Source organism: Syngnathus floridae, chromosome 15, assembly GCF_059516105.1.
Source record: "Syngnathus floridae isolate MCC-2025c chromosome 15, RoL_Sflo_1.0, whole genome shotgun sequence".
Taxonomy (NCBI): domain Eukaryota; kingdom Metazoa; phylum Chordata; class Actinopteri; order Syngnathiformes; family Syngnathidae; genus Syngnathus; species Syngnathus floridae.
This window is the reverse complement of record NC_142427.1, coordinates 3236488-3252358: the sequence shown is the minus strand read 5'-3', so window position 1 is coordinate 3252358 and position 15871 is coordinate 3236488. Positions and strand designations below refer to the sequence as shown.

Below are 15871 nucleotides of genomic sequence, written 5' to 3'. Positions count from 1 at the left end.
ATATTGTCCACCACCTTATACTTCAGTCCTTTGTCCATATTTATTGCCGCACCTCCTCCACTCTTATGATTTAGTTCATAACCCTCCATCTCAGAATCCATACCTCTGTCCGTGTTTATCCATGTCTCTGAGATTGCTATGATGTTGAATGGCTTCTTAAACTGTTTCAGATACTCTTTAATGTTATGGAAGTTGGCATACAAGCTTCTACTATTGAAGCGGATGATTGACATGTTATGCTTTGATTGGAAAGTTGAATTGTAGTGCTCATCTGTGTAGTAAATGCAGCTGTTTCCTATATCATTGAGTAGGTTGTTATCTGGATCAATATCAAATTCTATGTCCTGTGATTTATGTTCTGTACATACACAGGTTTCTAGTCCTAAGGTGTTTTTGTTATCAGGAGTTGTCATAAATGTGGTTTGTATTTACCTTAGTGTTGTGTGTTTTATAGGTATTTGCTCAGCTCCTCCAGCTCCTTGATGACTAATACTTTGGCTTGTTCTGGTGTTCCAATTAGTTTGATATATATTTTGCAGTTTGAAGTCCATGTAGATTGTATTTTCTTCTGTTTTCTTAACAGACAGGCCATTCTTGCAATATCCGCATTTTTGTCAGATGCTCGTTGAGGTATACGTCTGATCCCTTCAGCCGTCTCCCGTTTCAGTAGCTCGTGTTTGTGTTTCCTGTTTGCAAACCGCACTATTATTGCCTGTTTTGTTTTAATATTTCTTCTTGCAAGTGGATGACAGGCCTTGATGGTCTCCCTGCCTAACTCAATTTCTTTTGAGCTGAGAAAGTCGATCACCTGGAGTTCAACGGATGTCACATCCTTCTCACTCGGCTCCTCTTGGTTCCGCGTTGTCACTGCTCGTGCATATGAACCTCCTCCATCAGCATATCCAGCACCCTTTTAATAACATAAATCTCCTCCATCTGTGCCGTGTTCTTTTTTTGGTGGCATGGCGTCCTGCTTGATTTGTGTGCTTGGCGGAGAACGAACCAGGAAGGGAAATTGCACCTCTGTCCACGCTCGCTTGATGTGCACGTACCCACCACAGGCGCTTGTATGCGCTTCGATGCTGGCGTACGTGGCGGCTTCCCAAACAAAGTTTGACAGACTTTAAGAAAAGTTCTTACGTTTAATTTTTCGGATTGTTAGCTGAAGTTCACTTTCTGAGTGTCATGGAGAACAGATGGACAGACGGCTTGATCCGTGTGCTTCCATGTGTTGTATCAGATGAATTGCAACGAAGGTACTGTATTATTCTTGGGGAACACAATAATTTGTTAAATACGTTTGTTAGCTTCTGGCTAACATTAGCATTAGCTTACTGGTTAACTTGACTGCAGTGATTGTGTTCATAAATATTGTGGGGGGATTTATTTTGTTACGTGTTATGTATAGTTGTATGGACAAGTGTTCTGCCGTTGACATCTTTTAATCAATCAAAACGATTGTGGCGCAAGTAAATGCTACCTCGGCTAAAAACTACAAATATGTCAGACGGAAAGGGAGGCGTACATCTTGCGGCCTGGAGGGAGTGGGGTGTGAAGTATCTCATTTGTATTTAAAGAGATTGCACTAAAACGGCTTGCTCTGAGCTGCACCTCAGAATAAGTATAAAAGAGGGACCTGTGATGCTATCAAAACGAGGAATTCAGACAAAAGCATTGCCGTTCCACTTTATATAGAGCACAACTCATTGAGTAAAACGTAAAATGGAAGAATTTATAAACGTGATATGTAAACTTTAACCTCTCTTCCATCCAATTCACATTGCATGAAAAGGAAATTGTCATCTACATATTGCTTCTCTTTTCATATGAACATCAACAGACTTCGATGTGACAAACGGCGAATGGACCACTGGCTTAGCTGTCCAACAACATGGCTGACGTAAGTTAACATGACAAAGGACCTCTGCCTCAAAACATGCCTTTCTAAAAAAAAAAAAAAAAAAAATTCTATACAACGCACTTTCGGTGTTAACGTGATTCCCAAAATCTGCACCCTAAAGTCCGCGTAAAATCGAGCTTTAGCTCTATTAATCAAAATGCCGTGTTTAGACTAGTGGGGGCAGGTTTATTGTAAAGAAATGCGTTGTGTTGTTTCACCCTTAAAATAAACAATGTGAAAATTACCGTAATTCTCGGACTATAAGTCGCGTTTTTTTTCATAGTTTGGGTGGGGGGGCGACTTATACTGAGGAGCGACTTATATGTGAATTTTTTCACAAATTTTCAAAATTCCCCCCCAAAAAAGAAAAAGTGAAACCACGATAAACGAACCGCAATGTAGCAAGGGATTAATGTAATTTGAATTTCAAGTGACGTCAGTGGCGCGGCTGTTGTTTACATATAGGACGAAGATTCGGACATGGCTTTTACGCACGCCCGGTCCTATTCTATGGAGCTCTCTTCCACCTCCGTGGCTGGAAGTGCCACACGCCTGGAAGTCGAAGCCGGTGTTTGGGGCCGTGTGGCGGTGAACTATTTATGTTATAATTATTTGATATATTTTATTTCGTGTAGCAACTTATATATGTTTTTATCGTTACAGTTCAATAGTTGTTGGCTCGTTGAACTCTTGTTTTGTTAAATAAAGAGCCGTTTACAGAACCCACGTCTTTCCTGATACTTTGTTAACGCTACAATATTGTTATATACTAGATCTGTGGAATAACGACGAGGCTGACGTCAGCCGCACACGCGCGGCGTTGTTGACAAAGGACGAGGAACTTGGTCGATGGATTTAATGATTTGGAGTGACAGATGGTTTGATAATATTGTTGATTATATGATAGTTATTTGATATATACTTTATATATCGTTATATGGGTCTGTGGAATATTTAGAATATTTAGACGTCAGCGGCACGGCCCATACGCGGCATCGTTTCCATAAAGGACGATCGATGGATTTAATGAATTGGAGTGACACAGATGGTTTTATAAACGTCTTATTTATGTAATAGTTATTTGATTAACTCTGAATGTTACGTCAGGTCTTCGTTTGTGTTTATGTCACGTTAGCATACCTATCGTTTAGGCTGTTGTTGCTCGTTCATGTCTGTTCTTGGTGTTGGATTTTGTCGAATAAATTTCCCCCAAAATGCGACTTATACTCCGGAGCGACTTACATATGTTTTTTTTTCACCTTATTGTGCATTTCATGGCTAATGCGACGTATATTCCCGGAGCGACTTTTAGTCAGAAAATTACGGTACATGGATTTATATTTTACTTGACAGTAAGTTTCAAATGAGAGTGATACCAAACAGCTTGAAGACTCCTTTTGAAAAATTATGCTTAGGTTGGCAAAGTTGATTGCCAAGTGATTGTGAATTGTGTGTGAAGTCAGTGGAGTTTATTGAGTTATCAAGTCACCACTGTAAATTGTCACAACACCTATTGGACATTTCTGCTGTCTTACCTCTAAGATCCCTGTTAAAGTCATGCAGACGCCGGACCTCCAATTCCAGCTTATTCCTCATTGTTTTCTCCAAAGCCTCTCTCTTGGCAGAGGAATTAACCAGGGTTTCATAGGCTTCAGAAATCAGCTGAATCTCGGTTTCCAACTGCCAGAAGACAAAGGTGGAATGAAGGGAAAACACCTGATGATGATAAAGTTGTAGTGCAAATGATCACGGAAGGTTGACCTAAATATACTGTAAGTGACCCTGAATTAATGCAAAAAATTACATGCAAAAAACAATCCACCTCCACTGGGGGAAAGGCCTCATACGTAATATATGTCCTGACAAGCAGCGGCCATGGCGAAAAACTTTCCATTACTCTTATTGAGCTATATTGTCTATCTATTTATCTATCTGTGTGTTCTGTATCTACTAACTGTTGGCTCCTGAATTCCATCCATCCATCCATCCATCCATCCATCCATCCATCCATCCATCCATCCATCCATCCATCCATCCATCCATCCGCCGATTGCGGTCCAGACTCTCCGAATGCTGCCGATTGCGGTTCTGGCTCCCCGAATGCCACCGATTGCAGCTCTGACTTTCAAATGCCGCCGTTTGCAGCTCTGACTCCCTGTATGCCGCCGAGTGCGGTTCTGTCCCCGAGTTTCCACCGATTGTAACATGGCGCCCCTCGTAGCAGATGTGTTTGCTTGCTCCGCTCTAGAATGCCGGCTTTTTCTTCACCAAATGATTCCCGAGCGCGGCACCGCTGCTGCTCACTGCTCCCCTCTCCCCCAGGGGACGGATCAAAATCACAAGTTCCCCAACCAGATGGGTTAAATGCAGAGGACAAATTTCACCACACCCAGATGTGTGTGTGACGATCATTGGGACTTTCACTTTAACTTCTTTTATATGTGTTATTTGTTTTTTCTGCGGTGCACAACACTCATGCACTGCTATCATACAGCAAGCAGGATTTCACCGGAGCTGCAACTCATTGTTCGCTCCAACAAAGACCTCCACGTGCCCCAGGATGGCCCGGACACACCGACCTTGAGTGAGCCGGCCAACCCCCGGAGAGCGCTCCAGAAACGGCGTCGAAAGCGAGGCAAGAGGGGAGAGCTCCATGCTAGGCTAAAGGCTCGCGCTAGCCGACCACCGATACCCAGCCTTCTGCTCGCCAACGTACGGTCTCTCGACAACAAACTGGACGAACTGAGTGCACGGATCACATCACAGCGGGAAATAAGAGAATGTTGCGCTCTGATTTTCACTGAAACGTGGCTTTCTGACAAAATTCTAGCGTGCGCCATCCAACTACAGACGTACTCCCTGCGCAGAGGGGACCAGACTGCAGCCTCCGAGAGTGTGTGTACGTGTTTGTAAACAACTCGTGGTGTGGAAATATACGGACGGTTTATAGACACTGCTCCCCAGACGTGGAGGTTTTAAATGCTGCAATGCCGTCCCTATTATCTACAGAGGGAATTCACCGCTGTGTTTTTAGCCACTGCGAGCCAACTCCACAGCAGCGGTCGGCAAACTGTATGACGTCATCAGCGCGCTAGAGACTGCTCATCCTGATGCCGTTTTTATTGCTGCTGGAGACTTCAGTCAGTGCAACCTACGGACCGTATTCCCCAAATATCACCAGCACATCAACATCCCCACCCGTGAGAAGAACACCCTGGATCACGTGTTCAGCAACATACGTGGTGCATCCAGGGCAGCACAAAGACCCCACTTTGGACAATCTGACCACATCTAACTGTTTCTGTACCCAGCATACCGACAGAAACTAAAATAAACAAACCCCACCACCAAACAAATCAAACTATGGACACCAGAGGCTGAATGCATACTGCAGGACTGCTTTGCCCAAACAGACTGGGATGTATTTAAAGCTGCTGCCACAATGGAGGACTCATCAGACGGCATCCAGGACTATGCTGACTTTGTGACCAGGTACATCAACACGTGTTGATAACATCGTGCCCACTCTTCAGGTGAGGAAGTTCCCCAACCAGAAGCCATGGATAAACAGCCAGGTACCTCACATGTTGCGTGCTCGTTCCCTCGCATTCGAACACGCGATGAGGCAGAGTACAAAACTGCGAAGTACGGACTGAGAAATAAGAGATAAGCTGAACGGCTGACCCCGGGCGGATGTGGCAGGGCCTCCAGCACATCACAGACTACACGACCTCCACCAGCACCATCGGCCACACAGACAGCTTACCAGATGACCTCAACAACTTCTACACTCGCTTTGAGACCTCCAACCCCAGCACAGAGAGGCACACACACACACGGTCCACCTGACGCCCCCCCCCCCACCAACAGTTTCATCAGGCCAGGTATGCAGAACCCTGAGGAAGATCAACCCCCGCAAAGCAGCAGGACCATCCTCAGAGCATGCGCCAACGAGCTGGTAAATGTTCTCACCTCCATCTTCAACCTTTCACTCAGCCAGAGCATCGTCCACCTCAGATGCCATCGGTGCTGCTCTTCATTACTGTCACTCCCACCTTGAAAATAAGGATGTGTATGTCAGGATGCTCTTTGTTGATTACAGTTCTGCTTTCAACATGGTCATCCCCCACAAACTCATCCATAAACTGTCCACACTCGGTCTTCACCCCAACCTCTGTGACTGGCTCCTGGATTTGGTTTGGAAACAGGACTTCAGCCAGGATCATCACCAACATTGGTACCCCACAGGGATGCGTGCTCAGCCCCATCCTCTACACCCTGTTCACCCATGACTGCGTTGCCTCCCACAAAGACAACATTATCCTGAAGTTTGCAGAGAACACCGCAGTGATTGGACGCATCAGTGGCAGAGATGAGGTTGGCTACAGGAAGGAGGTGGACAGCCTAGTGTCATGGTGTGAAGAAAACAATCTCACCCTCAACACTGACAAGACGAAGGAGATGATAGTGGACATGAGTAAGAAAAGGGGACCTCACCAGCCACTTTTCATCCGACAGCTTGAAGTTGAGAGGGTGAGCAGCTTCAGATACTTCGGTGTCCATCGCAGTGACGCCCTCACCTGGACACTCAACACCACACAGCTGGTCAACAGCGGCTGTATTTCCTGAGGAGGCTGAGGAAGTTTGGAATGTCCCCCAAGATCCTCAGCAACTTCTACAGCTGCTGCATCCAGAGCATCATGACCAGCTGCATCTCCATGTGGTATGGCAACTGTACCGCTGTGGACCGCAAGAGACTGCAGAGAGCAGTGAGGAAGGGCAGAGAAAATCACCCGGACTCCGCTGCCCTCCCTGCAGAGTATCCACTACCGTAGGGTCCACAGGAGAGCGGCCTCCATCCTTAAAGACCCCACCCACCCCCATGGACTGTTCACACTTCTCCCCTCAGGCCAGAGGTACAGAAGTGTAAAATGTAAAACCTCCCGTTTCAAGAATTCTGTCTTCTCCACGGCCATTAGACTCTTAAACAGCTGACCAGATTACTACCTCAGTCACTGATCTGCACTTTATACTGTACATTGGTGACACTTACTTTGTTTTGCACTGCATTCTCCCCTGTTATACAGTACATTCACTATACCGTAATTTCCGGTGTATAAGCCGCGACTTTATTCCAAAACTTTGAACCCTGCGGCTTATAGTCAGGTGCGGCTTATATAAGACTTTTTTCGTGATTTTTGTGATGACTTGATCACTTTTACTCTTAACAGTATTATATACAGTAAAAGCTACAAAACAAACTGACAAATAACTGAAGACGTGCTAGTTTGTGTTTACAACATTTCGCGCATCACGCAGAACGCGATCAAGACGGACATTACTGAAAGGAAGCTTTTATACACAAACCGTCATTATGGGGGACAAAAGAAATGCATATGATGCTGCTTTTAAGCTAAAGGCAATCGATGTTGATGACATTGTGTTGCGGCACCCAGTTCTTTATTTTGTGGTCCCGTCTACTCTGGAGCTAAACGTGCCGCTCGCTAGTTTAATGTAATTTAGCGCTTCGTGCATGAATAAGATTAGCATGAACAGACCCTAATCATGGAAAATTCTAGAAGAAATGGATAAAAACGACGACGAAAGAGATACTGAGAAAGTGTGTGGCGAAGGATATCTAACGCTATTCCAATCGGAAATTGAGGAGGAAAACTTCGATGGTTTCAGTGCACAGGAGGAAGATAAAGACGATGAAGCTCTTTTTTTTACTTTTACTTTAACCTGTGCTACCGTGTTGCTGCTGTGTTACCGCCGCGTCTCAGTGACTTTTACCGGTATGTTTTATTTAATCAAACCCTATTAGTGCTTCCGTGTTGCTGCGGTATTACTGCCGCGTCACAGGCAGTGTTTGGAAAGAAATGTTAAGGTATGTTATTAAAACTTTAAAAAAGCTTTCTGTGTCCAGTATTTCTTTGTTAATAACTCGCGTGCACACTTCTGTGTTGCTGCGGTACTACTGCTGCGTCACAGGCAATGTTTAGAAAGACAAGTTAAAGCATGTTATTCAAACTTCAAAAAGGCTTTCTGTGTACTGTCTTTCTTTGTAAAATACTCGTGTGCACGTGCGGCTTATGTAAGAAAAAAACTAAAATATCCCAGAATTTTAGCTGGTGCGGCTTATACACCGGTGCGGCTTATACACCGGAAATTACGGTAACTCTCACAACTGTTACACAATACCATTTTTGCACTCACCTATATTGCACATCCCTCATCTTAGTAGTTGTATATATCGTGTATATATTCTGGTTTTTGTATTTTGTGTTTTTACTTTTTTTTATCTTTTAATCTTCCTTACCTTGTCTGGCATTATAACGGACAGCCAAAGAATTTCATTGTACAAAGAAAAAGTGCTTTCCTTTTGTACACATAACAATAAACGCTTTGATTCTTGAATCTTGAATCTTGATTGAGGTTCTGTCCCCAAGTTTCCGTCGATTGCGGTTCTGTCCCCGAGTTTCCGCCGATTACGGTTCTGTTTCCCCAGTTGCCACCGAGCGCGGTTCTGTTTCCCCGAATGCCGCCATTTGCAGTTCTGTTTACCCAAACGCCGCCGTTTGCGGTTCTGTTTCCCCAGTTGCCGGGATTTTGGCACAGACCAGTGGGGTCATTGGGGCTGGTGCGCTTCCCCCCGGCCCCCCCGCACGCCGTGTGGGGGTTTTGGATTTTGGGACGTCGGGAGCCGTCCCTTGTGTGTGTGTGTGTGTGGGGGGGGGGGTCGGGGTACTGTCACGATTCGTCCTCGGTTGTTTTATTATGTGTAGGTTGTCATTATTTCTGTCCATGTCTGTGTACTCGCCCCTCCCTTACTGTGTCTACTCACAATCTATGTACTCATCACAGTCACCTGCCTCTCGTTACCTGTCGCGTATGTAAGTCCTGTCTGTGTGTCACACCCTGGTCGGATCGTTCTTGTTTCTTGGTTCCTGTCTTTGTCAGTTCTGTTTCGGTTAGCCAGTCTGTTGCTCTGTCCGTTAAGTTATGTTAGTTTGCCGGTTCTGTTGGTTTTCCCCTCATCCTCCCTTCCAACTATCCTGGTCCAAGCCGCATTTGGTCGCCCTGCTCCATTCCAACCCTGACAAGCAGAGAGGAGCCAGACACGTTTACACTTCAAAAAAGGTTCATAAAAGTCTTGTGGATATTGTAATAGTATTCATATTTTATTCATATTTATTTCCTTATTTATTTGAATAAATAAGAATGTTTCTACAAGTCAGTTTGACTTTAAATTTTTTACAAAAGTGTTTAAAAATACAAAAAGTGTTTAAAAAACAATAAAGTGTATAAGACTTCAATAAAGGTTCATAAAAGTCTTTTGTGAATATTGTAACAATATATTTACTCTTATTTTCTTTATTTTCCTATTTATTTAAATAAAGAATGTTTATGAAAATCAGTTTGACTTTAAAATGTTTATAAAGTGTTTAAAAATCCAAAAAAAACATTTAAAAGTACAATATACCGTGTTTAAAAATACAATAAAATACAATAAATGTTCATTAAGTCTTTTATGGCTATTGTAACAACATATTTTCTCTACATCATGGATTTTCACCTATTGCGGGTGGTCTTGGAATCAATTATCCGTGGTAAACGAGGAATTACTGGATATATAAACTATATATCGAATAAGTATAACAAAAATAACAATTTTATCGAACCATACATGTCACTCCAAATCATTAAGTCCATCGAAATCTCCGTCCTTTGTGTAAACAACGCCGCTGCTGAACCCGGAAGTGCATGCAGCGCTGACGTCGGCCATGTCGTCAGTTGTGGTTCCAGTTATTCCACTGGCCAATATAACTATGTATAAACTATATATCAAATAACTATAACATAAATAACAATTTCACTTAAAATCATTAAATCCATCGAAATCTTCGTCTTGTGTGTCACTTAAAAAAACGCAGCTCCTGACTCCGGAAGTACATGTGGTGCTGACATCAGACACACCGTCAGTTGTGGTTCCAATTATTCCACAGGCCTATATAACTATATTGTAGCGTTACCGAAGTACCAGAAAAGTCGTGGGTTTCGTACTCGGCTCTTTATTTCACAAAACAAGGGTTCAATATATGAGCCAACAACAATCGTCTCCTCCCATCTGCTGCGTTCACGGCCTCCCTAGGCAATCGGAAACTACTGAACTCTAATGATATACAAGTTGATCCACTAAATAAACTATATATCAAATAACTATAACATAAATAACAAGTTTATCCATGTCACTCCAAATCATTAAATCCATCGAAATCTTCGTCCTCTGTGTCAATCTCTGTCTGTGTTATAAACAACTCTGCTGACTCCAGAAGTCAGTGAATGGATTCAGACTCATTGTCAGTGGTGGTTCTAATTATTCCACAGGCCTAGTGTGACCTCATGCGTCAGTAAGTAATGTGTTAATGATCAAGTAATGTGTTAATAATTTCACATATAAGTCGCTCCTGATTATAAGTCGCACCCCTGGCCAAACTATGAAAAAAACTTTGATTTATAGTCCGGAAAATACGGTAATCATCTCAATGAGAGCAGATTTGACACTACTACTGGAGAAGTGATGGTAAACGACAGCAGAGATTTATAGATTGTTGCATATTGATGTTTCCTAATTGAGAAATCATGAACGGTTTTGCCGTACAATAATAACAGTATTAAAGTTAACTTGAGCAAATTTGTTACTTGTGTATTTGTATTTGTTTAACCCTTTGCACAAAACAGAAAAGTAGTTCTCAGTTTCAAAAAGGTTAGTGACCCTTGCTTTAGCTGAAGCAATGTGCTAGAAAAAGGTTACTGACCCTTGCTTTAGTTAAAGCAATAAGCTGGAAAGCCTAAATGATTAATTGAACTCCACCTGCCCATCACTTGCGCTGATATGTTACCTTGTGCAGCTTGGTGACTTTATCATGGCAGGCATCTATCTTCTGCCTCAGAAGTCTGTTCTCCTCATTCAGCATGTCCACCGTCTGCTGAGCATGTGTCATTATTTGAAAGGACTGCTCCTGCAGGTGGGAGTAAGAATGCACATGGGGGAAATGTCTGACTTGGACAAAAGGTTGAGGCTGGGGGAAGGGCAATGTTTGAGAATGCTGTTGTTGATATTGATGAGGCTGATCCTGCTTATTGTGAATTAATGGTAAGGAGCCATTGGGGAAACCATGACATCTTTGTGGTGTTGGGTTGATAAGGATAGGAGTGAAAGTCTTGCCAACTTGGTGGGAAAAAAGACCTTGTAGATTGTGAATCCCCATACTGCGGAAGGTCTCACCATGACTATGTGGCTGTTGATGCGAGACAGATGGGTGAGGGGAGTAAGGGGCATGGAAGTCACTGGGTAAGCTGCAAAGAGTAGAAGATTGAGCCCGAGACAAAGAACCAATGGATGTATTGGAAGATGTGGGGCTGTGGTTGTGAAGGGACTTCTGAAAAGTAACTGAAACTTCTTTATTTGACCTGAGAAAAGAAAACAACCAATGTTTTTGTTGACATATCTCTCTGAAACGGAATTGGTATTGTCACAGAATCTTGGAAATTCAACACTTGCCTATTTTTCTTTCAATAGAAACTATGCTTGTAAGTTACAAAAAAAAAAACACTGAATTAGAATTGGGCTACAATTCAATATCAATATATATACCACAATAGACACCTGGCCGATATCAATAGAAGTTGCACTCAATATAATATTACACTGTGTGCAGAATTATTAGGCAAATTCTATTTTTGAGGATTCATTTTGTTTTTGAACAACTACAGTTGCATTACAGTTACAATTATTAAACTTGACTGTAAGAAAGTAAAAGTGAGATTCTGGCTTTGTTGGGAAAATTTCACTGTGCACAATTATTGGGCAACTATTAGTGTGCTAGATTATTATGCAACCAAATTAAAAATTGATATTTTCCCATCTCACTCGTTTATGTTCATTTGTTAAAGTGAGAATAATAAACAACTCAAAAAATTAGATCAAAATTAAAAAAAAAATCAGTGACCAATATAGCAACCCTTCACTCAGCGGATCAGGCAAACCGGAATCAGGTGGCAGGCGCCATGGCCACCTCGGTGACTCGCTCTTTGCTACTTTGTGTTATTTTGTGTGTTTTTTGTGTCTTCTGCTGCCCATCCCGGATCACTTTTAGCAGACAAGAACTGTTAAACATTGGACAGTCTTCTCCTGACACTTTCTCTCCGTTTTTCACGAACCCAGGCAGTTTGACGGAGATTCTAACCAGAGCGGCGGCACTCTGCAAGTTCTGCTAGAGACATGGCAAGCGCGCCGAAGCCCTCGTAAAGTTGAGGCAGAGAGGCGTCCGTGCTCTCCTACCACCAATTCATCAGGCAAATGTCTGCTCCCTGGCAAACAAGATGGACGAACTGCTGCTTCTCATCCCAAGGAACCCGGGCATTAGCAGATCTGCCGCCCTGTGCTTCACCAAAACGTGGCTCAACGAACACATCCCCGACCACGGCGTACACCTGCCTGGATTTTGGCTCCTACGTGCGGATCGCAGCACAGAGCTCACGGGAAAAACAAAGGGAGGGGGTTTATGCTTTATATTATGAAGGTTGGTGAACTGATGTGTTGGAAGAGTCTTGGAACCTTCTCTTAGAGGCACTTTTCATAAACTGCCGGCTGTTTATTTCACCACGGGACTTCTCCTCGATTGTAATGGCGGCTGTTTACATTCCACCACACACGTGTGATCGAAGCTACGCAGCTGCTGGCTGACCAGATAACAGAGATGGAGAAAAAACTCCCAAACTCTCTGATTATTGTTTTGGGGGATTTTAACAGAGCAAACCTCACACGCGAACTCCCAAACTACAGACAGCACATCACGTGTCCCACCAGAGGCACACAGACACTGGACTACTGCTACTCACTAATAAAGGACGCATATTGCTCTGTGCCCCGTGCATCTTTAGGACTCTCGGACCACTGTCTAGTTCATCTGATCCCAACCTACAGGCAGAAACCCCCCGTCCTGTGGAGAATCCAAGGCTTGCAAACCAGCTAAACAGGTTTTACTGCAGGTTTGAACGGTCCAACCACACAACAGGACCTCCGGCATCACAATCAACATCCACACCTCCCCCCACAACCCCCCTGTTCATAACACCATCACAATTAACACCTACTCTCTCTCTTTCAGAACCCGCGCCCGCACTTCAGATCAGCACTTCAGGAGGAGGTGTGTCAGATGTTCCGGAGACAGAACGTCAGGAAGGTACCAGGCCCAGACGGCGTGTCCCCCTCCTGCCTGAAAGTCTGTGCTGAACAGCTGGCACCCACCTTTGTACTGAGCTTCAACCGTTTCCTGGAGCTATGTGAGGTGTCCTCATGCTTCAAAAGCTCCACCATCGTACCGGTAGCCAAGAAACCCGCCATCACAGCATTGAATGATTACAGACCCATCGTCCTGACATCTGTGGTCATGATATCCTTTGAGAGGCTAATGTTGAGCCACCTGAAGGCCATCACGGGCCCCCTGATCGACCCCCTGCAGTATGCCTAACGGGCAAATACATTATATACAGTAATACAGTATATATACAGTAATCCCTCACTACTTCACGGTTAACCTATCATGGCCTCAGTGCATTGCAGATTTTAACCAGGCTTTATCTCAATCTCCTGTTGCTATCCACTCCTTCACTTCGTTTGTGTCAGCAGAATCAGCAGCATCTGTGATTTGCGCTTCGTCACAAATGAGGCAAGACAACCACATGCAACACGGGCTCTTTATTTGGGGAAAGTTTAAAGGAAACAAGGAAGCACATTGCTCAGAGGCACGCCCTGCGCTTAAATCCTGGACGGAAGTGCCTTTTTTCTACGTGGGCGGTTACGCTCACTGCCGTTGTCCCGACTGTTTCTGCACGGCGGTGCATTTTTCCTTCGTGCGCGGCTGTGTCACGTCCCCGCTCTGGTCCTGCTGGCCTATGGCATCACACACCCTCCGCGCTAGACCTCTGAGGCGCGCGTCGTCAATACGGAACTGCTAATCGTCAGTCCTCACAGTTTTGTCTGTTTTGACACACATGCCTGCCACCCGATTCTCGTTTGCATGACCCACTGTTGTTGTTGGTAGTTCCTATATATATATATATATATATATATATATATATATATATATATATACAAAACTACTCCTCACCCCCCGTGGGTGGTCTCTTTTTCCCTTCAAGCTCGGGTCCTCTACCAGAGGCCTGGGAGCTTGAGGGTTCTACGCAGTATCTTTGCTGTTCCTAGTACTGCACTTTTCTGGACTGAGATGTCAGATGTTTTTCCTGGGATTTGTTTCAGCCACTCCTCCAGTTTGGGGGTTACTGCCCCTAGTGCTCCAATGACCACAGGTACCACTGAAGTCTTCACTCTCCAGGCCTTCTCCAGCTCTTCTCTGAGCCCTTGATATTTCTCAAGTTTCTCATGTTCCTTTTTCCTAATGTTACCATTATTTATGATGGCTATGTCAACCACAACGGCTTTCCTCTGCTCTTTGTCCACCACCACAATGTCCGGTTGGTTCGCCATTACCATTCTGTCTGTCTGGATCTGGAAGTCCCAGAGGATCTTGGCTTGGTCATTCTCTACCACCTTTGGAGGTGTTTCCAACTTGGATCTTGGGACTTCCAGTCCATACTCTGCACAGATGTTCCTGTACACTATTCCAGCTACTTGGTTATGGCGCTCCATGTATGCTGTACCTGCCAGCATCTTACACCCTGCAGTTATGTGCTGGATTGTCTCAGGACCTTCTTAGCACAATCTGCACCTGGGGTCTTGTCTGGTGTGGTAGATTTGGGCCTCTATTGCTCTGGTGCTCAAGGCCTGTTCTTGTGCAGCCAGGATCAGTGGCTCTGTGCTGTCCTTCAGACCAGCTCTTTCTAGCCATTGGTAGGATTTCTGGATATCAGCCACTTCAGCTATGTTTCGGTGGTACATCCCATGTAGGGGCTTGTCCTCCCATGATGGTCCCTCCAGCACCTCATCTTCCTTTGATGCCCATTGTCTGAGACATTCGCTGAGCATGCGATCCGTTGGGGCCTTATCCCTGATGTACTTATGGATCTTGGATGTTTCATCTTGGATAGTGGCTCTCACGCTCGCTAGTCCTCGGCCTCCTTCTTTACGGCTAGTGTACAGTCTCAGGGTGCTGGACTTGGGATGGAACCCTCCATGCATGGTTAGGAGCTTCCGTGTCTTGATATCTGTGGTCTGTATATCCTCCTTTGGCCACCGTATGATTCCTGCAGGGTATCTGATTACTGGTAGGGCGTAGCTGTTAATGGCTAGGGACTTGTTCTTGCCATTGAGCTGACTTCTTAGGACTTGCCTTACTCGATGGAGGTATTTGTCTGTGGCTGCGTTCCTTGTTTCCTCGTCAAGGTTGCCATTTGCCTGTGGAATTCCAAGGTATTTGTAGCTGTCCTCAATGTCTGCTATTGTTCCTTCTGGGAGTGAGACCCCCTCTGTGTGGATTACCTTTCCTCTTTTAGTCACCATGCGGCCACATTTCTCAAGTCCGAATGACATTCCGATGTCAGAGCTGTAGATCCTGGTAGTGTGGATCAGGGAGTCAATGTCCCGCTCGTTCTTAGCGTACAGCTTTATGTCATCCATGTAGAGGAGGTGGCTGATGGTGGCCCCATTCCTGTGTTGGTATCCATAGCCCGTCTTGTTGATTATTTGGCTGAGGGGGTTCAGTCATATACAGAACAGCATTGGGGACAGAGCGTCTCCTTGGTATATACCACATTTGATGGTCACGTGTGCAAGTGGCTTGGCATTGGCTTCAAGTGTGGTTTTCCACTGTTTCATCGAGTTGGCGATGAAGGTTCTCAGAGTCCCATTGATGTTGTACAGCCTCAAGCATTCAGTGATCCAAGTATGTGGCATTGAGTCATATGCTTTCTTGTAATCAATCCAGGCAGTGCTCAGGTTGGTACGTC

The 15871-nt window shown here is 44.5% G+C and overlaps 1 protein-coding gene and 1 long non-coding RNA gene across 2 annotated transcripts in view; one reads left to right on the top strand and one right to left on the bottom strand.

Moving 5' to 3' along the window:
• The window catches only part of amot (angiomotin), a 157574-nt gene that overhangs the window by 91374 nt on the left and 50329 nt on the right, over positions 1-15871 (bottom strand). The window contains exons 5-6 of the mRNA XM_088397667.1: positions 10804-11374; positions 3436-3580 (exon numbers count right to left, since the gene is read on the bottom strand). Of these exons, the coding sequence (XP_088253793.1) occupies positions 3436-3580; positions 10804-11374 (716 nt within the window). The remainder of the gene's footprint in view (positions 1-3435; positions 3581-10803; positions 11375-15871) is intronic.
• LOC148385880 (uncharacterized) overlaps positions 1-15871 on the top strand; it is a 70752-nt gene that overhangs the window by 40155 nt on the left and 14726 nt on the right. The window lies entirely within an intron of this gene.